The 26,638-nt window shown below is 40.9% G+C and overlaps 1 protein-coding gene across 9 annotated transcripts in view; it reads right to left on the bottom strand.

Moving 5' to 3' along the window:
• LOC119009441 (rho GTPase-activating protein 42) overlaps nucleotides 1-26,638 on the bottom strand; it is a 66,751-nt gene that overhangs the window by 20,982 nt on the left and 19,131 nt on the right. For 8 of the 9 annotated variants that reach the window (XM_037080768.1, XM_037080751.1, XM_037080776.1 and 5 more), the window contains 2 exons: nucleotides 22,617-22,678; nucleotides 4,069-4,140 (listed from right to left, as the gene is read on the bottom strand). In XM_037080768.1, the coding sequence (XP_036936663.1) occupies nucleotides 4,069-4,140; nucleotides 22,617-22,678 (134 nt within the window). Of the gene's footprint in view, nucleotides 1-4,068; nucleotides 4,141-12,303; nucleotides 12,447-22,616; nucleotides 22,679-26,638 lie in introns of those variants that run through there. The other variant, XM_037080786.1, reaches the window with a different exon arrangement.

Raw genomic sequence — 26,638 nt, 5'->3', positions numbered from 1 at the left:
CTCCAAAACTCAGCAGCCGACACAAAAACAATCCAGATAGATTTAGTACTACAGATGTTAGTGTGAACTATCTGTTGAACATCCCCCAAAGCAATAGCATGATGCAATCATGGAATCACAATTTAATTTTACTGATTTCTTTTTTTTTACAGTGGCTTTTGCCCAGCCCAGCTTTTCTGCAACACAATTTAACAGTGGTGGGTTAGAAAAGGCTTCAGTCACTTTTCCACACTCACCAATTCCCAAGGTTAATCAAGGTAACTGCTCACATTTGTGTGATTGAAAGATTTTAGTGTCACCCACAGCTGGCAAGCATATCCCCAAACCACTGTTAATTGATCCCAGCACTCCACAGGATGTAGGTTAGCATATTTTGAGATTTCATAGCAAGAATGCAAATGTCATCTCTGCCTCTGGAGGCATAACTAGCCAAGAATCATCTGATGTCTGTGCAGCCTTTGTCGGATGAGGACAGCTCAAATTATCAGTGGCCATCTGACTCCCATCTGGGTCTGTTTGCACTGATTCTTCACACTCAGCTAGCGGGGGACCCCTACGGTGCCCCTAATGTTGATATTGTCACAATTTCAGAGAGCAGGAATGCCACCCACCAGTTGGACACCCCCTGGTACCTTCTTGAGATAGCGTCCCTGGGGTTTGTTCAAATTTCAAGGCCTTAAACAAGTCTGACAACCAACAAACACACAGGTACACATACATAGTGTGAAGCCAGCTTTAGGCAATTTACCTCCAGTGGTTTTAAGTTTGTGGAAGTAAATACAGAAGGTCTATGTGAGACTTCAAGGAAAAGGTTCAGGTTAAAGTTTTTTAAAGGATCAGTTAGCGAAACAGAGAAGCTGAAGGTTGATGGACTGATAGAAAACAGCAGAGGAAACACTGAAACCTGGACAGGTTTTCATTCCTTATTTCTGTTTCTGAAATATCAGTCCCAGGACATTACCAACTTTCAGCCTACGAAAACAGATCTGAAACTAAAAAAAGAGCCAAGCCATAATTTCACTTCTACAGCCAACACATGGTCAGTTCATGCTCCAGTGAAAATACATGAGAGTTTCAACTCTTGTGGCTTTCTCGATTCGTAATTTTCATAAACTGTGCAAAGTTTGAAGTTTTTTTCCAAAACATTTGACTCAGCCTTGTGTGAAGCAGACTGTGCCTAATATGTCCTGTAGTGCTGCAGTCAATCTGCTGGTGTGTTATGGCCATGGAAGTGTTGTGCTTGTGCCTAAGAAGCTGCTACACTGGTACGTAACCTCAGCGGGATTACTCGCAGTATAACCAAATAAGGCAAGAGCTCCCCGTTTGTCCATCTGACGTTCTCAGACATGAAGCGCAGTAACTGGAAGGGTCAGACAGCCTGCAGATCTCTCCAGATTCTCGGAAGAGTGGAAAGTTGCTCAGCCACTCGTGATGTCTGCCTTTTATCTCACTCTAGTTGGGCTAATGTTTAGTGGGGGGATGGGCTGTAGGAGGAGAGAGCCATTAGGAGGAAGTGGTCGGAGAAAAGAAGAGGTAGTGGGAGTGACAGGGGTTGTGGCTTTTAAGAAACCATTTTATAAACATAGAGAGCCAGTGCAATAACACTGAGTACCACGGTGGGGACGGGGAGAGTGAGGGAGAGAGATGGCAGCAGAATGTGCCATTTCATTACAGTAGATACATGTGATGGTTGAGACATGGAGTGACAATGGTTATTAGCCTGGCCAGTAAAAAAAAAAAAAAAAAAAAAGGAGAGTGATCGATGTTCATTCTTCAGCACTGAGAAGAAAAGTGGTTCCTCTCCATTGCAGGTTGGATTGTGAGGACACAAGTCAAGTACAGTAAAGAAAATAATTATTTTGCAATCCAGTGGCTGTCAAGTCAAGTGAAATAAATCAAGCTGGGTGAGAGTGTGATTCTGAGGCTGGAGTGTCCCTCGCAGGGGTTATGGCTATGTAAAGATGTGCAAATGATTCACAGAGTTCAGTGCAGAGTTAGCAGTGGGCTCAGAAACTCAGTGGGAGATCTGTGGTGAGGCTCGAGATCTAGCAGCTTGCTCATGTGTGATCTCACCCAGGGAGTGACCACAAACAAGCTGCCGTGCTTTCATTTTATGCCTTTGCATTGGCCAGAAATGAAAGCATAGCTTGTAGCAACAAGCCCACTCTGTTCTTCGCAGTCAACTCGGGCTTCAACAACATATCCGCGGTGGAACCAGGATGCCTCCGAGCAACACTCTGCAGAACCCCCACTGATATCAATCCTCTATATCCAATAGATTAGTCAAGAATGCATTACATGTAACAGGATTGCAGTAATCTGATTACAAAAATGGTGAACCCAATATATTAAATTCACAGTAATCAGATTATGAATGCATTAAAGAAAAAGTCAGCAAAGTCAGGAGGGAACAGCACTGATGCTGAAGCGGTCCTGCACATTTTCGTCAGGGCTGCACGATGACGGTGACTTGCAAGATTTGTTGAAGTCTGTACAAGACGAACATGTTTCGTTTGTGGGCGAGGACATCTCTGCAGCAGTACAGTTCTTATTTAAGAAGTCGTTCTGTCACATATTTTATATCAAAGCTTAATATGTTATATTAAAAAAGAATTAATAAGGTAATAGATCCCTTACAAGTCCTTATTAGATGCTTACAGTCATAATTACAGGTTTGATTTCAGCCCAGACCTGCAAAATCTGGTTAAGATTTAACAATAAGTAATAAAAAATAATTAATATGCTTATATTACTATAATACACTTTCATCATGGTCAACTGTAAATGTCTAAAAATGAACATTTTTATGAGGCTATAATTAAGACATAATGTTATCAAGCAATATAATATATCTACTGTCTGAATCTTAGGACCTTAATATAAAGCGTTCCTATAGAGCTCAACAGTCACCGCCCACTTTTTTAACGTCTCCTGTTCATTCATTCACTCCACTGACGTTTCATAAAATCCTTCTATAAAGACTTTTAAGCCTGGAACCAAGCCAATAAACTACGAGGTGAATTGTGACCATAAAACATTTAATTCGGAGCAAAAAAAAAATGTGGAAAATGGAAAAAAAAGCAAAGGTACAAGACTGTGTACATAATTATCTAAAGAGTAAAGGAACTACTTATCCCATAAACCACTGCGAACGTAACAGTTACCGCAAATTTCATGTTTGCTAGTTACTGCTACCACTGAACTCTACGATTGTTTACAACAGAGCTACCATGATTTCATTTTCTGACCTACTGCGTTTTTTTTAAAGCTGAGGATAAGAATGCCGAAAGGGGTGAAAATCACTACAAGTCTCAGTGGTAGCAGTAACTAGCAAACACGAAATTCGCGGGTTCGGTAAACATTTCCATGGTAACAGTGAGCTCCACCAATCAGAGACATTGCTGTTACACTATAGGATTGTGGGTAGTGTAGTACTTTTCCATGATATCGCAAATAAAACATGTTCTTCTTAAAACAAGGTTGACATCATGCAGACTTGTAGCTTCTACAGGATCATGTGCCATCGTTTCACAATCTCATAACTCGTGGCAAGTCTACTTTGGATGGTTACGACATTATGGCCAATAATCAAAATCCACTTTTCAGAGTATGAATGGCATTTCCACTTCCGGAACCTCACTGTTGAGCTCTATTTCATTTTTATACAAACAATTGCAGCTTCTGCAGTTTGGATATTGCACTTGGTCGTATTGCAAATTTAATCACATCACATCTTCAAATCTAATACGTATAACTTGTAAAATACAATTTCTGTCACACTGTTTGCCAAAGACGGATAATTGCTTCGATCAATATGGACCTTAACATAAACACAAATCAACTCAACATTCTTAATATCTTTTAATATGGCAAAGTGACGTCTCTGTTTATATCCCTGATGAGTCTGATAGAGACACTTCTCTTCGCAGTGTCACACTTTTTCTTTTAATTAATGATTTCAATACTGTGGGGGAGATGAATGGGTTGAAGACGAGAGGCGAGAGTGTCAGAACGCGTGGAATGTCTTTGCTGTTCAGTCGCTAATTGCGTGCGTAGGTGGTCTCTTACCTTTGCGGCGCCGATTTGCTCTTTCCGAAACTTTTCCAGGGGGGTAATCAACACATCGTCTGCATTCTGAATCTGATGTAAAAAAAAAGAAATACAGACAGGAAGGTGTCAGAATGAAAGATGCAAACTGACTTACTCACCTTTGGAACGATTTAAAAACGACTATTAAAAGGAAAAATATCACAAAAACCTTTCAATCTAGTGGGAGTCATTCAGTTTCATCACAATGGTCTTGATCTAGAAATGTGCCAGAAAAAGTGTATGACACACAGGATATAATAGCACCGAAAATTATCCAGCCCAAGTCAAATACAGATGCATTGAGTCCAAACACAAGTAGAGTATAGAGCAATCATATTCATTAATATCTCTTAAGCCAGCTACAATGAACAATGTGTTACTGTGAGGTACCCGAAAATGAGTATCACAGAGATAGGAGATAGAGCACTCAACAATGGCTCGGCTAGATAGAAGAAAATGGAGCCTTTTTTATGTGAAGCACCAGCGTTGTCAGTCCTCGCTGAAATATGGCACAGCACAGGCAGGAGGAGGGAGCTTTACAATCGCAGCCTGCGATGCATTTAAATGTTTGAGGTATGTCTCCACATATTGGTGACCTCTCCTGTGACACAACCGGAGTAAAAAGGTCTCTCCTGGAGCCTCGTCCTTCTCATTCCAGACAGAAACAGATAAGGTGAGATATATTGTGCCAATTACAGCCTGTGCTCAATCCCTGCGAGTGAGCGTTTTGGAAAAGTGCCATTATTAAGGTGCTTCTGAATTTCCCGTGGATGGGCTTTCATCCAGCAGAGATCAGATGACATCAGACCGGAGGGGCTGCTCTACAGGAGGCAATGTCACAAATGACATGGCTCTTAGTTTGATTTAAGGTGTTATTCTGTGCGGTGAGTGTATGTGATAAACCAAGGCCTGAGCTCTATAATACATCTATGATACCAGCACTAATTTAGAGGTGTCGGCTCAGATGGACTATCAGCTCTCCAGCTACAGTCCTCTGAACACACAAACACACACACACACACACACCGTCTCGGGATAGAGTTTTTGTTTTGAGCCATTAATCACAGCGCATTTTCATTGTCCCAAAATAACCCTGTCAGCTCCATCAGCCAACCAGAACGAGTGACTTCAAACGAAGCCACAATTTCTCCGAGCCCGCAGTGTTTCCTGCATGCGCTGCTGTGACATGCTGTAAGCTTGAAGTGTAAATGTGCAGCTTTGTTGTAATAATGCACTTTAATTACACTGCGATGTTCGAGGCCCTTCAAATACAGACGGACATTTCACACTTGAAATAATGTTGTTCACAGTAGGTGGTTACAGCTGTAAATATTTGCTGTCTTGCTCTTTTTCTATAGGGCTGCACTGATCGTGATATTCTGGGCTGATGCTGACGCTGTTTTTGTTGTTATTTATTCCCCTTTAATGCCAATAATAGTATAATATTCACCCAGCATTTCATTACATGTGATCACAGAAATTCATTAAACAACCTTTAATATGCCCTTTGTTTAAAAAAAAAAAAAAAAGATTCTTATTTTCACCGTCCTTACACAACCTTATAATCTGATGGCAGGAGTTTCATGAGCCAGTTGGTCATGAATGAGCCGGCGCCACATTGATGTGACACATCAGATAAACATCAGCCACTGCCATCTGTGATCAGCTTATTTATCAATCGATGTGTTGGTATCGGTCGAGGCCGATGTTCAGATGATAATTGGTGCGTTCACAAACGTGTAGTTTACTGAGAAGCGAACAGTCAACTGACGTTCAGGACTGTGTGACTCATGAATCATCATTTTGACAGCTGCAACGTTACATAATAATTATGCTGGGATGATTAATTGATCAACTACTCTAGTTTATTTTTGATAACTATAATTTATTAATACCGAATACTTCTTTGCAAATACAAAGATGATCTGATCTGTGCTCATCTCATAAATGTATTCATGGATTAATTCACCGTCATATGTTTAGTTCATGGTTACTTTGACAATTACAATCTATATAGGACTATGCAATCATTTGACATATGAACTACTAATCACAGCCGTGAGACGCCGTATAGTTTGACACTCTGCTCTCACCCTACACTGCAGAAACACTTTTAAATTGAGGGTGTCACTTTCATCACATGCACTGCCAGATTTCACACGAGAGGGTGTATACTGAGCAGTCAAATAAGCACTTCTAAAAAGACAGTAAAGAGAAGAATTATAAATAATATGCTGCTCGTTCAGACCTGCATTACTGATCAGGCAGTCACTGGACGGGCTTGAAAGCATTGATAAAGCATACGGAGGAGAGCACTTGTGCAAGATAAACCAAGGCAATTTGGGTACAAGTGAAACTCCATTAGGAGCGTAGAGGACATTTGGCGGTCATCAAATCTAGCTGTTCTAATCCTCCAGTCATATCAAAGTCATCATGTTATCTACTGTGTCAACAGGGAGAATTATACTACTCTGCCTGTGTGATAATGTCATTTCCTCTGTCTTATCTCCTACGCTTTCAGTCTAATTGAGCCTACAATATTACCATGCTTTAAATGTAGATTTTCTAATACCCTCAGCTTTTTTTTTCCCATTCTCAGTTGAATGGACAGCACAATTAAATAAATGGCACTGTAAGCTTTGGGGATTATTGGCTAATATTTACAATTGAATGAAAGAAAGAAAAAAAAAATCTTTCTAGTTCTTTTCTGGATTTCTGTAGGGTCGGTTGTTGAGTTCAGTCTTATTTAGGACTATTTCTATTACCTGGAAGCTGACTGATCAAAATGAGACTTATGTTTACATTGAAATGGAATAAGAACACATTTATGATCAATTGTTCATTACAAAAGATTAACAGTGTGGTAACTCAGAGCTGCAACAATTAATCAATTATTTTGATGAATGAATCCTCAAGCAATAAGCATTAATCAATCGACTGAGTAAAAGTGTGAAAATCTCTTCTTCTCAAATACGAATATTTGTTCTTGTTTCTTTACTCCATGTCACAAAGACACTATGCATTTCATAGACCAAACAACTAATTGATTAATCAATAATCAACAATGAAAATAACTGTTTATTGCAGCCCAAGACACAATCAGCACACATTATATCCAAACCCGTTAATGTCCAAACCAGTGCAGAATGCAGACGGGAGATAATCAGCAAGTCGAGATTTAAAATGCTAAAAACTCTCAGATTAGTTTTGATTATTCGTTTCCAATAAGCTGATTCAGATAATTATTCTTGACGGGGGCCAACTTATTTAAACTCAACCTATTACTTTCAAGCTGGCATTGTGCCGAATGCCCTCAGCAACAGCCTCTCTAAACAGGATTAAATCCATATGAGCGAGCACAGTGTGATGCTTGAAAGGATGCAATAGCGCTAAGCAATTTCATTACCAGATAGGGGGAGGAATGTCAATGCGCTGTATTTCCCTCACTCCTGCTTTTACCAGTCCAAATATCAAGAGGATCAAAAGTCTTGCTCTAAAGGTTAATTCGCGGAGACAGAGCAGAATGCCACCAAGGCCGAGACAAATTGAATAGAACAAAGTGTGCCGATTGAATTCTGCCTTTGACACCTGTCAAAAAAAAAATATCTTCAGAATTTTCAATGTGAATGTGAATGTCCCCTTCAAATAGTTTTGGACACGCGTGTCTTCCTCATTCACCCGTTGAATTAAATGATGGGTTGATATACTATTCATGCACTTTTCATCCATCCTCTTTTCAAACACATCTATGTTCTATCTGACAACATCTATTCATGCTGTTCACACATGAGCAGAGCACACAGAGAAGCCTGCAGATGACCACATCACAGCCAGGTAAGCTTTTTGCTACCGTAGCATTCGTAAGCTCACCAGGCTCCACCCATGTTGTTTGTGCTGCAGATGTTTACAATGTGAAGAATATTGTGTTTCAGATCCATTGGAATGGCTTTCAGTTGCAGAATACGTTACTGCAGATTGTCACATTAATTCTTGGTGACGCGTTTGTGTTTTCCTGCTCTTATATGTCTATAGGTTATAATCATTGTTGCATTTAACTGCTTTAATTCCCTGGTTACAGCATGCAAGTCTATAACTGGGTGATAAATAACATTTATAGTCCTTTTGCCCGTTCCGTTTTGACAGTGTCCTCACAATAAGCAGCCAGCCTAATACACCTGAAGCCCTTCCTCTGCAGTGCAAATCAACTGAATCTCTTTGTACATCAATACACACAAACACATGCATGCACACCACTCCTGCTATTCTTTTGCTGGTTGAAGAGGCGTCATAAAAGCCTGCTCGCTCACCATGTTGCACTACCGTTCAGATGAAAAGGCACTTTTTTTTTTTTTGTTGTTCACTCTCGCATACAATATCCAGGCAAACGTGGATTTGGGCAGTGAAGAGTGTTGTGGAAAAAGGCAACCGGGCTTTGACAAGTGGGTGTTTAATCGTTCTGTGCTTGCCAGTTAAAATCTGCCATGACAATTTGGTAAAAGCCGCTAACAGAGAAAGGTGAAAAAGTCACTGACATTTCTGAGTTAAAATATATTAAGAATTCTGATTCACGTGAACCAGTAACCTTTACTTTCAATATATCACATTATTTGCTGTATGTAACACAACCGTTGTTATGGTATATCAATAGACACAAGTAAGGCTTTTGACAAGTGTTGCTTTGTTTTGATATCTGGTTTGTACAAGTCGAAGCGTTGAGGAGTCAAGAGGTGGCAACAATATAAAGAGAATTTCTTTAAGTCTGATGCTAAACATGTTTTTGATCTCAGAGCATTCAGAAAACCACAAGTGTACTATAGTCTAAGTTTACTTTAAACATAAAATACATTATGAGAACCGGCAAGCAGCAGGAGAAGAGAGTCAGGTGCATAGCCAGACCGTCTGGAGGAATAAATACGAACACTCACATCAGATTTCTTCTCTGATCCGGAGCTCTTAAATGACGGCAGGAGAGCTCAGGGATTACTTTTTAATTTCTGGGATTAAAAAGTGTATTTATCTTCATTCCCACTTATCAACCTGAATGCAGCAGAGATCTGTGGAGGTGACCTCCATTGTGGGGCTATGGTTTATGATCTGCAACGTTGACTGCCAACTGGAGCTGGAAGGGAAATGTACTGTTACTGTTACATGAACATAATGTTACTGAGAAGACAGGACAGGGAACAGGACAGAGAGAATTGGACTCTGGTGAGTGCTGAGTTTAATGAGAGCATCAACTTAACACACCCTCAGTGCCTGCCTTTGTTCACCATCTTCAGGCTAAATGTACAGTAAAGTAATCTGTTTTTTGGGGGGCGAGTAAAGACTGCATGAGTAACACAAATATACACATGTTGAAACTTACTTCGCTGGCAGTGAACACACTCTGTCCCATAATGACAAGTGACAAGCGACTACATGAAACGCGCTGTTACCTTTAGTAAAAACTGCAGATTTCTTTGGGTTTGAACATTGTTGGAAACATTTGGGAAATGTACGCATAAAACTCAACAAAATATATAACACAGGTCGAGTCGTAATAGACATTTTGATGAAGAATTCTCCCTTAATATAGCTTTAATGGTCAAAGTGCCTGCCTTGTAATTCTGTTCTCCTGTTATATTAATCAAGAATATTCTCATGAATGTCGTCTATGTTTCCACCTTGAGACCATGAAGAGGTCTCTCGGTGATAAATATTAAATCATTGATTTAACTATGCATACTGTGAGTGGCCTTCATTCCTGGAAGTGATTACATCTTCCCATTAGGTCGTCACCTAAGTTTAGCTGCCATGTGTGAATGATCGACGAAGTCCTTTGGTACTGAAATATAGCTAGTTTGAATGAAAAATTGTGTCCATTTATCAACCGTCGAAATCCAGCAGTGAGCCGCGTGTAACAGAGGGATGTTAATACGTGCTGCTGGTGAAGATTCATGAACGGGAAAAAAAAATAAAATAAAAATGGATGTGTTTTCCTGACGTGACAAAGGCGGTCCGAGTGTCGGACATCTGCACATCTTTCTCTTGAGTTGTATTACAGCTAATGATAGCCGGCAGCGTCACATAAAACTATCAGCAACACTCGCACCAATAACCACAATGACAGCAGCGGCAACCAAAAGGAATTACCCTAACTAATTAAAGTAGGTGTAAGCAAAGCCCCCACAACCTAATTAATGTGCTTAATGCATAATAAACATTATTGCCCTCATCATGGTGACGGAACGAAACATCCCGTTTCATGCTGACGGTGTGATATGACCTTTATTGAAAGAGGGGAGTGCAATAGCTGTGTGCTTCAGTCACTTCTGTCTGCAGATTGTTTTGGACAGAGGAGTGAGTGTGTGTGTGTGTGTGTGTGTGTGTGTGTGTGTGTGTGTGTGTGTGTGGCAGGGGGGGAAACAATCTCATTGCAGAGCTAAATCTTTATCTGCTGCAGCACTGGCACCTGCAGCAAGCTGAAAAGTCATCCTCCCCCAACTTTTTTATGAGCTATGAAATAAAAACAAACCTTGTGCAGACAGAGTCACGGAGCGGTGTGAGAGTAGATGTGACACACTTGCCCTACACATTTCATCGGAGAGTAAGCTGTTAAGCAAGGATATGAAGCAGCCGCCGCTGAAATGGAGACAGTAGCTGGCGTGCTGGTCCCACGAGGATTTTCTGTTGTTTGTTTAAAGTACAGTTTGGTTGCCTCTGATATACTGTAATGCTTGTTGATACCTCAGTTTAAGGCTGCTGTACAGTGGTTACGTATGTGTTTATCCTCGTGTATTAAACTGCTGCTTCAAATGACGAGCCGTGGTATGAAATGATCTGTCAACACAGACCTGTACAAGGAAATTTTTAAGCATGAAAATCATAAATTTAGGGTTTGTCAACTTATCTACCTAAAACCACAAAGCTAACTTTAATTCATTAAAATAAGATTAAGTCTACTCTTAGCCCCTGTATTAAAAAAACCTCTTGTAAGAGTCGATTAGCGCTCAGCTCTGTACAACGGGAAACAATCTTTTTTTTCTGGTCAGACGTTCCCTCTGGAAGATAAACAGTTTCTGATTACTGAGGCAGCCTGTTGCTGCAGTCGTTACTCAATGTTCTGGATGTTACTGTTTGTTTAGTTTAATGGACACGATGAAGTCACCAGGACAATAAATGGACTAAGTGTTCAACTGCAAAGTTTATCTCGCACTTTGATTCAGAGATTGTAATCAGTGAATTAGTGAGTGTGTCATAGGCTAAAAAAGCAGGGAGGAGGAAATCTGTAATAATGGGTAAACTTATAGGATTTTTGGCTAGGAGGGCAGAGTTAGACAGGCAATAGTCAGTGGCAAATTAATCAAGCAGATTTTGGTGCCTAAACCTTAATAGGATAGATAACAGGGATGGGGATATAAGATGTTTTGTCGAATATAGAAAAAAATACTTTGCATAATTTGAGGATTATTGGAATAATATTGTGAACTGCAGTTATTTGGGCCAGGATTCATTGTGACGTGGCATGACACGGTTCGGTATGATACAGGTTGGTGGCAGAAATTGTAGATCTTTTACATCTTAAATTTGAAAATTCCAACTCTGTGTTTGATTACGTGTTCCTGTTTGCATTCAAATCACAAACCACCACACTTACACAGCACTTTTAAACCCATTTTCGTTGACATTTTGACTGCCCTGCTTTGTAATCCTGTGTTCACGTATGTTGTCAACAACGGCACAAAAATGATTTCTGGTTGTCTCGTGGTGAAACCTTTGTTGTTCTGAGCAGATACGCTCGGAGCGCGTCACACTGAATGTGTACACAGCAGGGGCAAATGACAGCAACTTAAAAATAGTATCATTATTTACACATGTGTGTCACAACAGGAAGCTGTGCTGTCAGTCAGGTGTGTGAGGGGGTCAGATTATTCGGAGGGAGCTATTGTAAAAGTACGTCTGTCCCCCTCCCGCTGCACTGCCATTGCACTGAAACTAAACATTTACAACACCAACCCGACTGTCATCGTAAAAAATTAAATTGGATCCTAAAAAATGTAGCTTGCTGTCGGTAAGTTAGTAAAGCTGGCAGGCGGAGTTTACCGAGAACCCTGAGTGAGCGAGATAATTTGTCTGCTGAAGTAACATAGATATTTAACCACCATATTTCATGTATTAATTAATGTATGCCTGGCGAATCTTCAGGCTGATGTATCGGAACATAAAAATTCTCGCCTGGGAGAGGTATTTCAGCGCGGCCGGCTCTGTGGGATCCAGTCCCTCCTTAGCACAGACGAGTGACAGGAAATACATTATGTCAGCAAACAGCCTCTGCTAGTGACTGCTTAATCGTCTTCTTTCCCTTCCACACTTTCCAAGAAACAGCTGCCTTCAGACTGACGGCTCACATCAGAAGAGAAACTGCATTCCATCAGAGGAATCTGTGACCTCGCCATCCTGAAGTGACACATAAAAAAAAAAGCAGAGAGCAAAAAGACAACGAGAGCTGCAAGAAGAAAAAGGAGTCACTGCAGTGCAGCACGAACAGACCCAACACAGAGACGTTCATCAGCTCCAGTGAGGTTTGTTTTAATGAATTTGTCTCAGCCAACGCGTGATTTTGGGGATATATCGGGAACGCACAAAGTCCATATGACTTGCTTTGTTGTATAAACTTTGGTCCGCCAGGAAATCTGGAAAACAGAAGGTGTTTTGGTCGTTGCCTGAGGTCAAGAGCGAAGGTTTGCAATCGGATGCCAGGGTCATGATTCTACCATTATTGGACTGAAGTGGTTCACATTATGTTTACAGGCGCACACAGAGGCTACGACCACCAAATTAGACATATGCTACCATTTGATTGGTTGATTTGAAATGAAAACCTGGTAACTCCCTAACTAACTGTCACCTGCTTTTATTTAAACGTGTTAAGTCTTGTTAACGAGCAGACTAACCCTCGCTTCTGTCGGTAAGGTTGCTAGTAAGAGTAACTACAAAATGTGTGGGTTTTGTATCAGCATATGATTTCAATTCCAGCCCAGACATCCCATGAAAATGTCAACATTAATGAAAAATGTTGTCTGCAGCAAACCCAGCAGGAGGCTGGAGCAGTAGAGCAGGCGGACGAGGGAAAAGGTGCATCTTCAGGGTTTTAGGTGAGGTACCACTTGTGAATCATAGTCTGGTATTATCAGCAGGCATCAGCATTAAAACTGGAATTAATATGTACAGCAAATATAACCTTTAAAATGCATCTTTGGGGTGGTTTGTTGTATCCACAACACAGTTGAGACCAAACCTAAGCCCTTGCCTGAGGGGCTTTTCGTTTTTAACAAATACTTTTTTGCACAAAGTGAAAGTTACACATGGATCAGGCTCAGATACACTGAGACAAGATAAATAGATAAAATCATCTTTATCCTTCACTAACCTGCTGTTAAGAGAAACTCAGAGCCTAAACTAACAAAACAAACACCACATGTAAGTTAATGTAATGTAATTTAAACATAAATGTAATGTAAAGAAAAATGACTGAGATGAATAATGATATACACAGTGATATCTTTGCTCATGCTAGCCAAGGTTAATTTTATCTGTGGGAGGGTTTGGTACTGTCCAGTCCAAATACTTTTCAGACTTTCATTAAACAAGCCACCGCGGCTGTTGCTACGAACAATGACTGCCTTTATCTCACACTGTTGTTTCAGGGTCAACGGGACATTCCTCAGTTCACAGGCCAGCACACAAGTTACCCACAGAGCGGAGTTACTGTGCTGTTAAATCCTGAGAAAACAGCAGCAGCGAATGCCTCATGCCAGACGGAGACACTTTTCACCATTTGGTTTCAGTTCCGCGGCATAGACAAATTACGTGCGATTGTTTGTGTTGAAGGCTGCTGAAGGAAATGTAAACCAAAGGAAAACTTCCAACGTGGGAAATAAATGCAGTGCAGTGCAGAAAATCAGCACTTAAGGGACTGTTGTTCATCTCACAGTAGAGCAGGAAAAGGAAACTGGAATTACAAGATTTATCTTGTACATATTACTGGGAGAAAAATAAGGATGCTACAGCTTTTTTTTAATATTGCCACGATGTCTAGGATTTCAGAGATAGCGCTGAAGCCCTAATGCTTTTCCCCACTTGTTTTTCTCTAACAGAAATGAGGAAAAATGCGGCCCTGAATATTGACTTAATGTCATTCCTATTTATCAGTCACTAATGAGCTGAGAGTGCATTGAACCCAAATGTTATTTTTTTTCTATCCGTCACACATCACATGCATCATCTTGTTCATATTTACAAACCGTTGAACATGCAATAAATAAATAAATACACTGAACACACCCAGATGTGTAAAACATGGCAACATGGCACCCTCTTTAAGTAGCATGGCATAGTTATGTCAATTAGCAATTTCCAAGGGACATTATCGACACAGACTAAGAAATGCCTCTGGATGCAATTAGATATACCTACATCCAATTAGAGCAAAACACGTACAGTACAGATAAACAAGTGCACTTATTAAGTCTCACTGAACCAATTTATTACTAATGGCAATGCAAAGACCAGCGTGAATCTCGGCCTGCTGCTTTGTTTGTATTGGTTTTGTTATAATTCCATTGGTCAACACTACAAGTGCTAGTAAGCTAGCTTCTGCCCATCAACCTAGTATCAAGACAAACAGTGTTACAGGCCCGCCAGTCCACCATTTTACTGTTGTGTTTGGCATTGGCTCCCCGTGAAATCAACATGGTATCATTCTGTGGTCAAGTTAACAATCAGAAACATGGTGGTTACCCTTTCAAATATACGCACCAAAAGTAGTTAGGTTTAGGAAAAGATAACACTTTATCAGTCAACAGTCAATATTCACTTTGAGTTTTGAGTCACTTGTTCAAACAGTCAGTCGGTAGTACCTTAGGCCTTGTACAGTGTATCAAATGTCAGTGAAGCTTTAGCAATTATGTTATTTCTCACCTAAACAAACAACCCAGGAATTGTGACACCATCATACGAAGGGAACTCTTCCACTTCAAACCCACCTACTGTGGATAAATGGTTGTGACGGGCCCGAATACACCTGGTTGGCTGGAGATCTGTATGAATGCTACGGGGGCCAGATTCATCCGTCAGAGCAAATGAAACATGAGCTTGCAGATTCGTCTGGTTCCCAAACTAGTCTTTCACTGAAACACTATCACATAACAAGAGTATCAGCAGGGAAGAAGAAAAAAGGCACACCGTTTGGAAACATCGATAACCTGACACTGACCGTTTCCTTGAATCTTTTTTTCCATAAATGTTTGTGCTTTTACCTTTTATTTACAGTTTCTAATTTGTATAGAGCTTTACAGCTTTTTAGACAGCTACACCTGATTTTTATTTTATTTTTTTGCTTTCAAAAGAAAAACAACCACAACAACGACAGGAAAACACAATCCATCTTCCACTGCAGCCATAAAAGGCTTCCTCCCTGGGGGTTATGATCATCACTCCAACAGCAACAACATCGGGGCAGTGCCCTTCCACTCCTAAATGCCATCCATGCTCAGCAGTGCTGAACCTTCTCAATCCATGCAGAACTTGAACCACTTTCGTTCTTTTTATGCTGCTGAAAGGGTTATCAGCAGGGGAATTATACCAGAAATCTTTGTAAAAAGATAGTATAGGGGAAGTCTTCCCATGGAATAACACACTTGGGTAGTTGGTAAGCCAATCACAAAGTGCACAAGCAAGAAGATTTCAGGCCTGGCCACCTGCCAAGCCAACAGACAATAAAATGTGTCAAGCTTGACAAGGCCTGCAGAAATTGTGCCACTGGCTGGCGTCGATCCTGTGCAGACGCACCGCCGATATACAGGATGCTGGTTAACATTCCACAAAGGACACGGTGCTCGATTTGAGACGTACAGGTTTCCTTTCCATTTGCTTTGAAATGTCTGGGTTTTAGTGATTCTTATCAGGCTGCGCCCTTCTATTTTTAGTCCACAGATTCAGTCCAGATGTGGAATGGGAATAAGGGGGGATGTTTTTTTTTTTTTTTTTTTAATCATTAGAGATCTGCTACTGAAAGTTTGCACCCACTCAGTGTGACAAGATTCTTTTGACCAACGCGTGGCTGTGGATGCCACATCTGTCTGCCGTAATCTATTAGCACTAACAAACCTTGCAAATAGAAACACCATCTGGCAGCTAGTGTGGCTTAAGTATAGCAGAGAGTCAAGTCTCAGCTGGTATAATGCACAATATTTCATGTTCTGAGGGTAGTGCGCTTCCCTTGTTAAGAAGAATTTTGTACATTTGGTGAACATGTGTTGGTTTGAGGTGCTCTAATTGAGTTCTGAGACCAACTGCTTTCAAATTACACAAAGACCAGAATGAAACCTTCTGGTCATCAGCACCAGCCAGATGTCCACACCACGACAGCACCGATCCGGAAGAAAGCATTCAACGAATTTCCACTTGGTGCTCTCTCAAGTGACAGTCAATAGCTTTCTTTTTCCTATTTTCTATTTTTTAAGAAAATAAGAGATGTTCAGTGAAAAGTGTCCTGACAAAATAAGCTTTTCATACCTTGAACAATATTTGAGCCAAGGACTGACAGCTGAATATGTGTGTTTGGCACCTGTCTCCCCTGACAGTCACACATACCTCATCTCTACATTGTAGTCTCTACGCTGTCATCCTTGATTTTGTGTCTTTATAGCTCAATATGAAACACACCGACTGCTGCTTGGAAATGCAATAACAACGTTCACTGATACAGCTGTCAGAAACCAGCACACAAAGCAACGTAAAAATCTGAACCTGTAGGACTCGCTCTACGTTCCACCTCGGAATAAATATCAGAGGGTGAAGAAATAAAACAACCATCTACAGAGAAGTTACTTTGTCGACTCTCTGCTGTGACTCTGCTGAGCCTCACTGCATCTTTAGCTGATCTAATGAACACTGTGTGGATAGAATATCATCTCCTCAGATCGCTCTATAAAGTTTATTCCTTGCGTAGTCTGAATAAGTGTGATGCCACCAACGTGTTTCTTTCACAGTGAAGCATGAATGATTTAACAGCTGTGGAAAAATATAATATAAGTTATCTGTTTGGCGGCATCGAATGGGATATTATTCATTGTGCTTTAAAAAACAGGTTGCACTTTTGATTGGTGGCAGCTATGATTTATTGATGTCAGGGCAGAATGGAATATGATCAAATCAATATCTGTCTACTTTATGAGAACAACTGTATTCCCTCAGTGTCGATTCTACAATAAGCTCACAGATCCGACACTATTTACTTCATAAAACACGTCTAAACATGATTTTACAAGATGCCCTTCATAGTTTTTTGAAATCTGCAAAATTACAGGGTATGCTGGCTGTAGTTAGGAAGGTTACTGCTGAGTGGTTGCTCAGTTATGTCATCAATATGAGTCAATGCGCTGGATCCTTTTGGTGTTAGCAAAATGTGGATGTGATGTGATTCCTTTGTCCAACCAACGGTCCAAAACCTAAAGACTATCATGAATTATAAATTACAAGCAAATGTTTGACATTTCAGCTTGAAAAATGACTAAAATGATTATCTGATTATTCACTGAGTTTATGATCTAAAGTTTGATTCAAGTTTAAGTCACTATGGTGGAATAAGGGGCAATTGCTGCAAATTGTAATGCTGTGTCTATCTTTATTTGGCCTGGACTACATTAAAAGAGCATTTTTAATTATTCATGATGGAGATCAATTTACACCCAGGTGGCACTGTTGTGAAAACTGTGAATGAGAGACAGTCCTGGAAATTGAGACATAGAAAATATGCTTGGTGTAAGTCAGGGACCTGGCAAACTGCCTAATAATCACAGAGCTTGGTATACACTTCCCGTTTCTCTAAATGAGCTTGAAATTGAGCACAGTAGCTACAGACCTTATTAAGCATTGTCAATCACAGTGTTACACCCCCACAAGTGAGGTGAGTCATTATCAGTTTGCAGTTCATTTATAGGAGCAGCGAATGAGAAAAAAAAGGTTATTTCACTTCAAAATAAAACACCAGCCGGTAGCATCTTCACGGAAAACTACATCAAGGAGTCGTTTTTCATATCACAGGTATTTTAGAAAAAATACTACCTTTACATATGACATTAGGTACATCGCTGGCACTTGTATCCCAAGAGACTGTGCAAGTGGAGAATACCTTTACTTCCTGCTTCACCAACGTTAAAATCAACCATCAGTTCAAAGTGCAGGGATCAGAGGCATTTTTCTCTCATATTCCTGTGATCTAATGAGACAGACGAGCGCTAGGTGAAGAGAAAAGAGATGATGCAAAACACGGTGCTTTTCAAGCAAGTATAGAGGGGTACAGTATGAGCGAGGGGGGAGTGTGCTATGAATAGGTTTTCACTTATCAAATCTATCACAGCTGAATGAAGCACTGCATCCTATGGTGTCTGTGACCAGTCATAGCCGCTGTGATTTATTAATTCATTTCTAATACTTTGGAATCATGCGTGCTGCTGTTGTCGTCGGTTTTCGTCATACGAAGCTGTGCTACCATTCAGTTTCTGTTAATACCTCAGCTGTGTCTCTGCTTGTCATTTTGATTTGTTTTTATGTCTTTGAAATTAAACACTTTCATAGAAAAGAATCCTACCGAAAAACCTGCATTAATATGTATATGTCTTCTTTCCGTGGTCGTGCATACAAATGGCATAAACACACGGAGCTTCAAAGCAGCTTCCTTCTTTATGCCAACCAGATTTCTGACCACAAAATGTGCACTAAAAAAAACAAAAAAGGCTGTTTTTGGATGTAACTTGGTGTGCACAAATCTGCTCTGATCGCCCTCGACAGCCATCAAATGACCACCGCTACACCAGAAAGACAAAGTCACAACCATATGCCAGAGCTAGTTTGAGGCACCAGGGACAGTGAGAGCCAACCAGCCCTGTGTCACGCCGTGTTTAGTGGCGAGTGTGTCACATCCCGTTGCTGCATCCAGGACGAGCCGTTGAAAGTGTTGAAATGTAAAAAAACGTTGCCACAGAAAAGTGCGTTCCTCTGCTGCCTTTGTGAATCCGATCAGTAACAGTGACAGCGCTGCCTTGGGATTGAGATGAAATGGAAAAAAAAAAAAGAACTGGATAAGCATTGCCAGCACAACAGCTTGAGCACCACTCAAGGAAATGATGTGTCTCACAAACACATTTTCAAACAAATTGTTAGCAAATGGTTTGTTTGTTCAGATGGAGATCACAACTCACGCCGGCTGAGATTAACGGCAGTATAACGGCAACACATTCATATGATCCACTCACGCCCTTTTCCGGCACCATCAGAGGCCAGGAGTCCCTCGTGCTGCCCTGGTGACACAATCCCATATCTTTAAGACCAGGAATGGACAACACTAATGCCATTTCACTGTAATAATACCCAACATCTACGAGGATATATAGTTGTCAAGGATATAATATATATTTATTACCCATGACTGCACATTCTACACTGCATTAATGTTTGTGCATGTTTAGGTGTGTTGATCAGGGATCCCAAAAAAAGGATGACGTTTGCGTAAAATGATGCATCGAGTTGAAAGCAAATCTAATTTCCTTTCCTGGAGAAAATATTCTCAAGCTCTGCATCACTGCTAAATTAACCAGACATTGCTAGTTGAGGCTGACACGAGCGTCGCAGGCCATGCATCATCTACGGCAATTAAATCACTTACAAGGATCAGAGCTTTGGGAAAAAAAAAAACGGAAAAAAAAAGAACGCGCTTTACAGGCGAAGTGGATTTATGAGCGGTGCCTTTATGCTTGTCAGATTGATTAGGATGACACAATATTCCATAAAGCTACATGGCCTGCACAGAGGTGACCCACAACTTTAAAGGGCAACGCTTTCTGTCATAAAATTTAGCTGCACTTTGAATGTCAAGAGGAGGGAATTTTTCACATTAAGTCACATAAATCTGAGCCATATATTAACATCTATAGGACGAGCCTGTGTTTTTCAGCAGCTACCACTGTAATACCTCAGTACAATGCAGAGTCAAGCTGAGGTACAGTATGTCTGTCTACCACATGTAAATGACGCACTGCGTGGGGGCTTCAGTAGTTTGATCACATTATTCTAGTATTCTTAGAAACTTGTGAACCTGTGTGTTAATCCCTCACGTCTCACCTGTGCGCCCCATTTAAAGTGTTGTTTTTTTTTAAACTGAGAAAAGTGGCTGTAAGAAGTTTGTAGACTGCTCCTTCATGGTGTCCTAATGAAAACGTCTCAGGCGGTTCCAAAACCTATGACTGCAAACCTGCAGCTGCTCTCATTTCCATATCAGACTTGGTAAATCAGATGCACAGCTGAGGAATGTAGACTAAAGTAATTCCTTGCCTTGAGGCACCTCTCGTGTACACTCGCTTCTATAAAATCCTAGCGAGACAACTGCAATTCCCTTCCAACCTGCCTCTGGATCATCTACAAACGGTCCAGAACACTGCTGCAAGGCTGTTGATCAGATCCAGCAGGACAACTCACATCACACCCACCTCAACTTTGTCAAATTGTTTTTTTTTTTCACCCACATATAAGCCCTGAATGGTCAGGCACCTGCATGTGTACATCTCAGTCCTGCTTCATCCTTATTTCACCTGTAAGTCACTGAGGTCTTCTGACCGGGGCTTACCGGTTTTCCCTCGCACTTGATTGAGAGAAGAAGGTCATTGTGGCTCTGACACTGTGGGATACTCTTCCTGTAAGCTTGTATTCTGCAGTCTCTTTTGATGCCATTAAAGGGCAACACCACGTATGTATGTATTCAAGCCATGGGGAGCACTACTGCGTATGTGGCATCCAGTAGCGTAAAGCCTTTTGTGGAAGCTGCATTCAATTTTCAAGTTTCAAGTTTTGAAAACCGATCTAGAATTGCACTCCCCTAAAACTATTGGACTCAATGATCAAAGCCAACACAGAACCAGAGACATATCCTTTGTTATTCCACACACTATTTTTCCTTTTCAAAGACATGGCACCTACATTACCCACAATGCAATTTAGCCACTGAGTGACCTCACCAGAAATAATCCATCAGATGGCGTGCAGCTTCCTAAGGAGCCACAAAACGCTTTATACTACTTTTTCCACATATGTAGTAAAACTCCCCTGAGACCTGTAAACACGCCTTAATGTATGAAACTGTGGCGTTTTCCTTTAAGAAGCAGCTGAGACTCATTTATTCAAGCTGCCTTTTGTCTGCCTCATGCTGTCTAGGGTTTGTGATTTTTGCTGGTTATATTTCATTGTTGGTTTCTTTCTTTCTTTTACAGTTTTTTATGGATTTTACGTCTGTGAAGCACTCTTACACTTGCTCTGCTCTGTGAAAAGTGCTACACTTAATAAACCTTACTTACATCGTTTGGCGTTAGTGAATACCTTTTTGTAAATGTTTTTTGCATTTTCTGATGATCTCTCTGAAGTATGAGACGGACTGCAGACTATTGATTTATGAACTGGATGAAATATACAGTGTTTCAGATGGAGGCAGGTAGCTTTTGTTTTGTCTGGATTTGTGTGTAGTGCTCAGGGGGTCGTGTTTGTGTGCGGCATTGTGGGACATCTCTTTATCCATCACTATTATTTGGGGGAGGTCTACGTGTACACTTGGATAATGTTTATGTCCACATTATGATTATGTCGATGTATTGTGCTGCTGGATGATGGTGGCCCAAATGTCTGGGTTTGTTATTGGCCATTGTGTCCGAGTAATTTCATGAGGGATGTGTGACGTCCATTCATTCATTTATTCTTTCATCCACTCATTAATACTTAATCTCAGCACCACCCTCTAACATGCCTACTTTTGCAAAACAAACCCTCAGTGCCCACCAAGTTCGTTCTGCCACACAGTGATGACTCTGTAAAGATGTGTAATGAATCATCAAGATATCAAAAAGAAATGCAATTATATTTTTTTTAACTTGAAGAAGAAAACAAATACAAAATGCATCAGAATGTATATCAATACCATTTGAGGCGATCATCCATCATGAGAATTCCTTTATTTGTCCTGCAAACGGGGAAATTTCTGTGTCACAGTGGCCAAAGGGCAGTAATCTTTGTTCTGCACGGTGTATATTCACAACCTGTTTCTCTCTTTCAGTTCCTACAACCGCGTCTTTGTTACACCACGAGGAGTTTTGGGGTATTTCCATCCTCACTGTGTTTTAGTGGAGCACCAGTGTATTTCCACAAGCTGAATAAGACTGATTGGTGTACAAACACAGTGTCAGAATCCAGGGCCCTATATTGACGGCTCAGTTAGGTTCGGAGAGAAAATGGGAGGCTAGAAACCTGCAAATCAAACTCTTTTCACACAAAGTCTCTACTCCATACGAGTCCAGATTAATACAAATACGCACAGCACAAACCAATTTCTGTCAAAAAGGTTATTCTTACAGAGTGTCAAATCCAGGCAGGTATGTGCTGTCTGTCTCTCTTTTGTTTCATACATTCACAAATCCTATCTATAGAAAGAGAAATTGAAGTCTTACCAGGCGTCTACGTTCTTCTTCAACAGTGTTCAACAGCTGCGAGAACTCTTTGAATGACTGGGCTGAAACACAAAGGAAATATCATTTGAGGATAATATTAAAAATGAAATATACAGATGCCAGTTTCTGATATGTGACTCTGTATATCTGCAGATGCCAGTGCAGATACCTGGGCCACTTTCTTGACTATTATATCACTCTTGTCATTGTCGGTATGATTTGTAAGGTTACATGAGGCTGTAGCAAACCGCACAGCACTTCTTACTGGAAGAGCAAAAACAGATACAGACATGCATTAAATGTAAATGTATTCTAGTGCAATCTACTTGAACTGCAGGTTAAACAGACTTGGCGGCATACAAACAGGTTCAGAAGAGCAAATCTCTATGGCAACTATTTAAATGTCTGGAAAAAAAAGTTGAACCCAGCAATGCATCATCCACCACAACAGGGCAGAACCTTATGTAAAGTATAATCTAAGACAAAGATCCCTAAGCGCTCAGTTCGATTCAGGAACATTACCATTAGGCCTAATGCCGCTCCAGAGGACAGACGTTGTTGTGGGAGTTGGTGCAACTGAGAATGATGTTTTTTGTCTTGCTGTCTAGTCTACGAGGACATATGAGGAAATAAAGGATGCACTTTTCACCCGCAACACTGATTTTTTTTGGCTGGATGATTATAAAAAAACTTGACTTGTGTTTCAGGAAGGGAACCTTTTTCGTAGCACATTTTAGTTTCGCTCATGGTCTGTTGTATTGGAGATAGAGGAAATAATGTCTCTTTAGGGAGACACTGAACACTTAAACTCTTAAAGTTAAATTGTGTGTTGGATATGCACACTGATCTGATAAGTGTTGCTTGATAGAATTCAACAGTTGATTTAACTGACCTCTGCAGCTGCACTTCTGCTGTCCTGTAAACCCACGAGTGCTTGACATGACATGAAATTAATTAAAAAAAGTCCAATCAATCAAAAAACAAGGAAAGTTCAATGTTGATTTCTATGCATGAGTTCAAAAGTAACGTGAGTATTCTAAAGACGGCAGTGGCAGATTAACAATTAATCAATCACACTATATAGTCTGGATCAGTAGGTTGTTTAATGATGTCAGTCCAATAGGTGTTGAGTAAGTTCAGTGAGTGTTACCGATATCGGGATGGATCTTAGTCTCGACTCTAGTGAAATATTGTATGTTTGGTCAATAAATGCATCAACATGTAAGATGAATCATGCACAATATGTTTACCATCGAGCGAGTACACAGTGATCCACTGCGTAGTTATATTCACATGATAAAAAGGGATATTTTAACACAGGGGCTCAGTCGTTAAACATCAGATGTTCCTGGCACCCCACAAGCACTGTAGCACGGTGCTAAAATGTTTATCTGTGCTGCAGCATCAGAGCCTTCAGTGCAGCACATTTTAGAACCTAATAAAATCATGCAGCTGTCCAATTTAAAACCAAGAATAGCGGTAAAAAACAATACTTCAGTGGAATGGAACCCACTGATTGCTTCCCTTTATTTTCTTTCCCTGCTAGGCTTCACAATATACCGTCACAATGTAGGAGATGTGGTAGAGATATGTTCACGCCATCTGGGCTTTACTTCGGTGGTTTAGATTACATTCTGCGGGGTCGGATGAATTCAGCATATAATACATCGAATCTTATCTGCCAGAGAATTGTGCCTTGATAGCTTCACAGCTTCATTAAATGGGGGGCCAGATACAGTGTGGCCTCTGTTGGTCAGCCCCTGTGTCACCCCGTGTCCAGCCATTTAACAGCGGTCGAGCTGCTCTGCTTGCCAACACAGTAACATCATTATCAGCCGCGACAGCCTGGCATGGGGACCCATGCATCATCTTAGACACTTTGGTCCATTTACACACCAAAGCTTTTAAAGACCAGGGAGCAATGATTTTGTGCCAGTGATCCTGCAGGCAGGCTGGCCTCCTATTAACGCCACTAGCTCCTTTATCAACAGCACAAACCTCTCAGGGGGTAAAGGGCACAGCTGGAGCCGCTGATGGGACAAGATTAGACTCCAATGAAAGGAAATGGGAGTCAAAGTGAGGTTACAGCTTGCATATCATTCACTGGTAAATGTAAGGAAGGTGATAGACCTAATAAATCACTTAATAGAAGAAAATGTGCTAATTCAATCATGGATGACTAACGAAGATGAGCTTATACAAAAATACAGGGAGAGCTTTACTGTACACGTACATTTTTTCCTACATACAATATGAAGACTTCAATATTTCTGATCAATTTTTTGGGTTCACATGCTGCCCTTCTGTGTGATACTCTAGATCTAGTTCTGGATCTCATCTGATTTGTTCCACCCCAGAAGGCTCTGAGCAGCACCTGGAGACTGAGGGATTGACCTTCTGAGAGAAGGGCATGTAACTTTTCTGAAAAATTTAAATTTCTATAGCCACATCAATCTTTTGGCCCCATTGATTCCAAGATAACTGGCGTGGAATGTGAATGTCACTGCAGGAAGTCATGGAGTAAAATCAATGAAAGGTCAGGTGAACCCTTCTGGCAGCACATACAGGGTCCTGATGTTATGAGGGGAAGTTGGGAGCATCAAAGTGAACTATACCAATACTGAATCAAGATTGTGGCTGGCATTCACGCAAGGGTCTAGCTATGTCAGTCAGAAAGCTCAGCTTCACTGATGACAAGATTGATTTAAACAGGCTGCTCCATTTTTTTTTTTCCTCAAACAGTAATCATGGCCTTTCTCTCCAAGACGGTGAGTTAACAGCTTTGAGTATGAGGAGACCATTTCTCTTTTAGAGGATATTGAACGCTTAAACTCACAAACAAAATACACCAGTTAGTCCAATTCCAGGCTAAGAGCTTGTGTGTCGGGGATGCAAGGAATTCAAAGTCTTGTGTTGCTAGACAGAAAAAATAAATGGTTGCCTGTCATTTTCAATTTATGCTTCCGCAAATTTTTTTTTTATAGTCTTATCCATGGCAACCACAGGCCCCCTGCGTGACTTACACTCTATGGGCTCCATCTTACACTCGGTGCAAAGTGACCCACAGAGCAGCGCAAGCGTCATTGCTGGTTTCTGATCGACGCAGATGTCGCGCCCGTCTGTGTGCTCCTGGGCGTTTTGGTCTTAAACTGAGGTGTGGTCAGGCTCACTGATGGTGGATTGCTATTTTGAGGCAAGCAGAAATCAACAGCATCATAGACCAACATAAAGTTAATCTGAGGTCAAAAGCGCAGTCTGATTCCTGCTATTTAAAAGGCGCTTTGGATGCACCTACACAGGTGGGTTCACGCCGTTCATACGCTCTGGTGTTACGATTTGAGAGGCTGGACTTTTAAATAATCAATGAAGGTTATCAGCTGTTCCTCGTATGTAAATGTGCATGTAAATATTGAGATACACAGACTGTTTCTGCTACTGTAGGAGCCCTGCAGGTAATGTCATTAATATTTTCCTCATCAAGGTATTTCTCCCCTCTCACCGCACCTGTTATTGATCAGGATGATTTTTATGACCCGTCATGCCTGATCTAAGGACAGAGGGACACACCTCCTACTCCTCAGTATTTTTTCATATGCAGTCAAACTAAGCTGTTGATGTCACAGATGATTGTGAAATGGCGGGTGAGAAGGTCCAGGAGCCGAGGATTATGCATGTGATCCCTCAGCAAAGACGAATTCCACAGTGTAATATGTGTCAGGCCCTGGCATGGAGACGACACTTGGGTTGGTTTGATTTATGTTCCGCCCCAAAACACACCCATGACTAATTCAGAGTCTAAATACCAACTCTTTGCACCACATCTGAGCCCAGATTATCTACTGCTCAACTATCAAAATGGACGAGAACATTCCATCACTGTTTATTTCTTCCTGTGGAGCTGTTTTATAATATTTTGGTCCAGTAAACGTCTGTCAGTCAGAGGGATGAAGGCGATGTGGCCGGTCTCTGTCCTCTTAGATGACTGGTCCTGTGGACAGAGCTGATGAGTGCAGGTCGTAGTC

The sequence above is a fragment of the Acanthopagrus latus genome, chromosome 2, assembly GCF_904848185.1.
Source record: "Acanthopagrus latus isolate v.2019 chromosome 2, fAcaLat1.1, whole genome shotgun sequence".
NCBI lineage: Eukaryota > Metazoa > Chordata > Actinopteri > Spariformes > Sparidae > Acanthopagrus > Acanthopagrus latus.
Note: the sequence above shows the minus strand (reverse complement) of the source record. Positions and strands in the feature narration are given on the sequence as shown.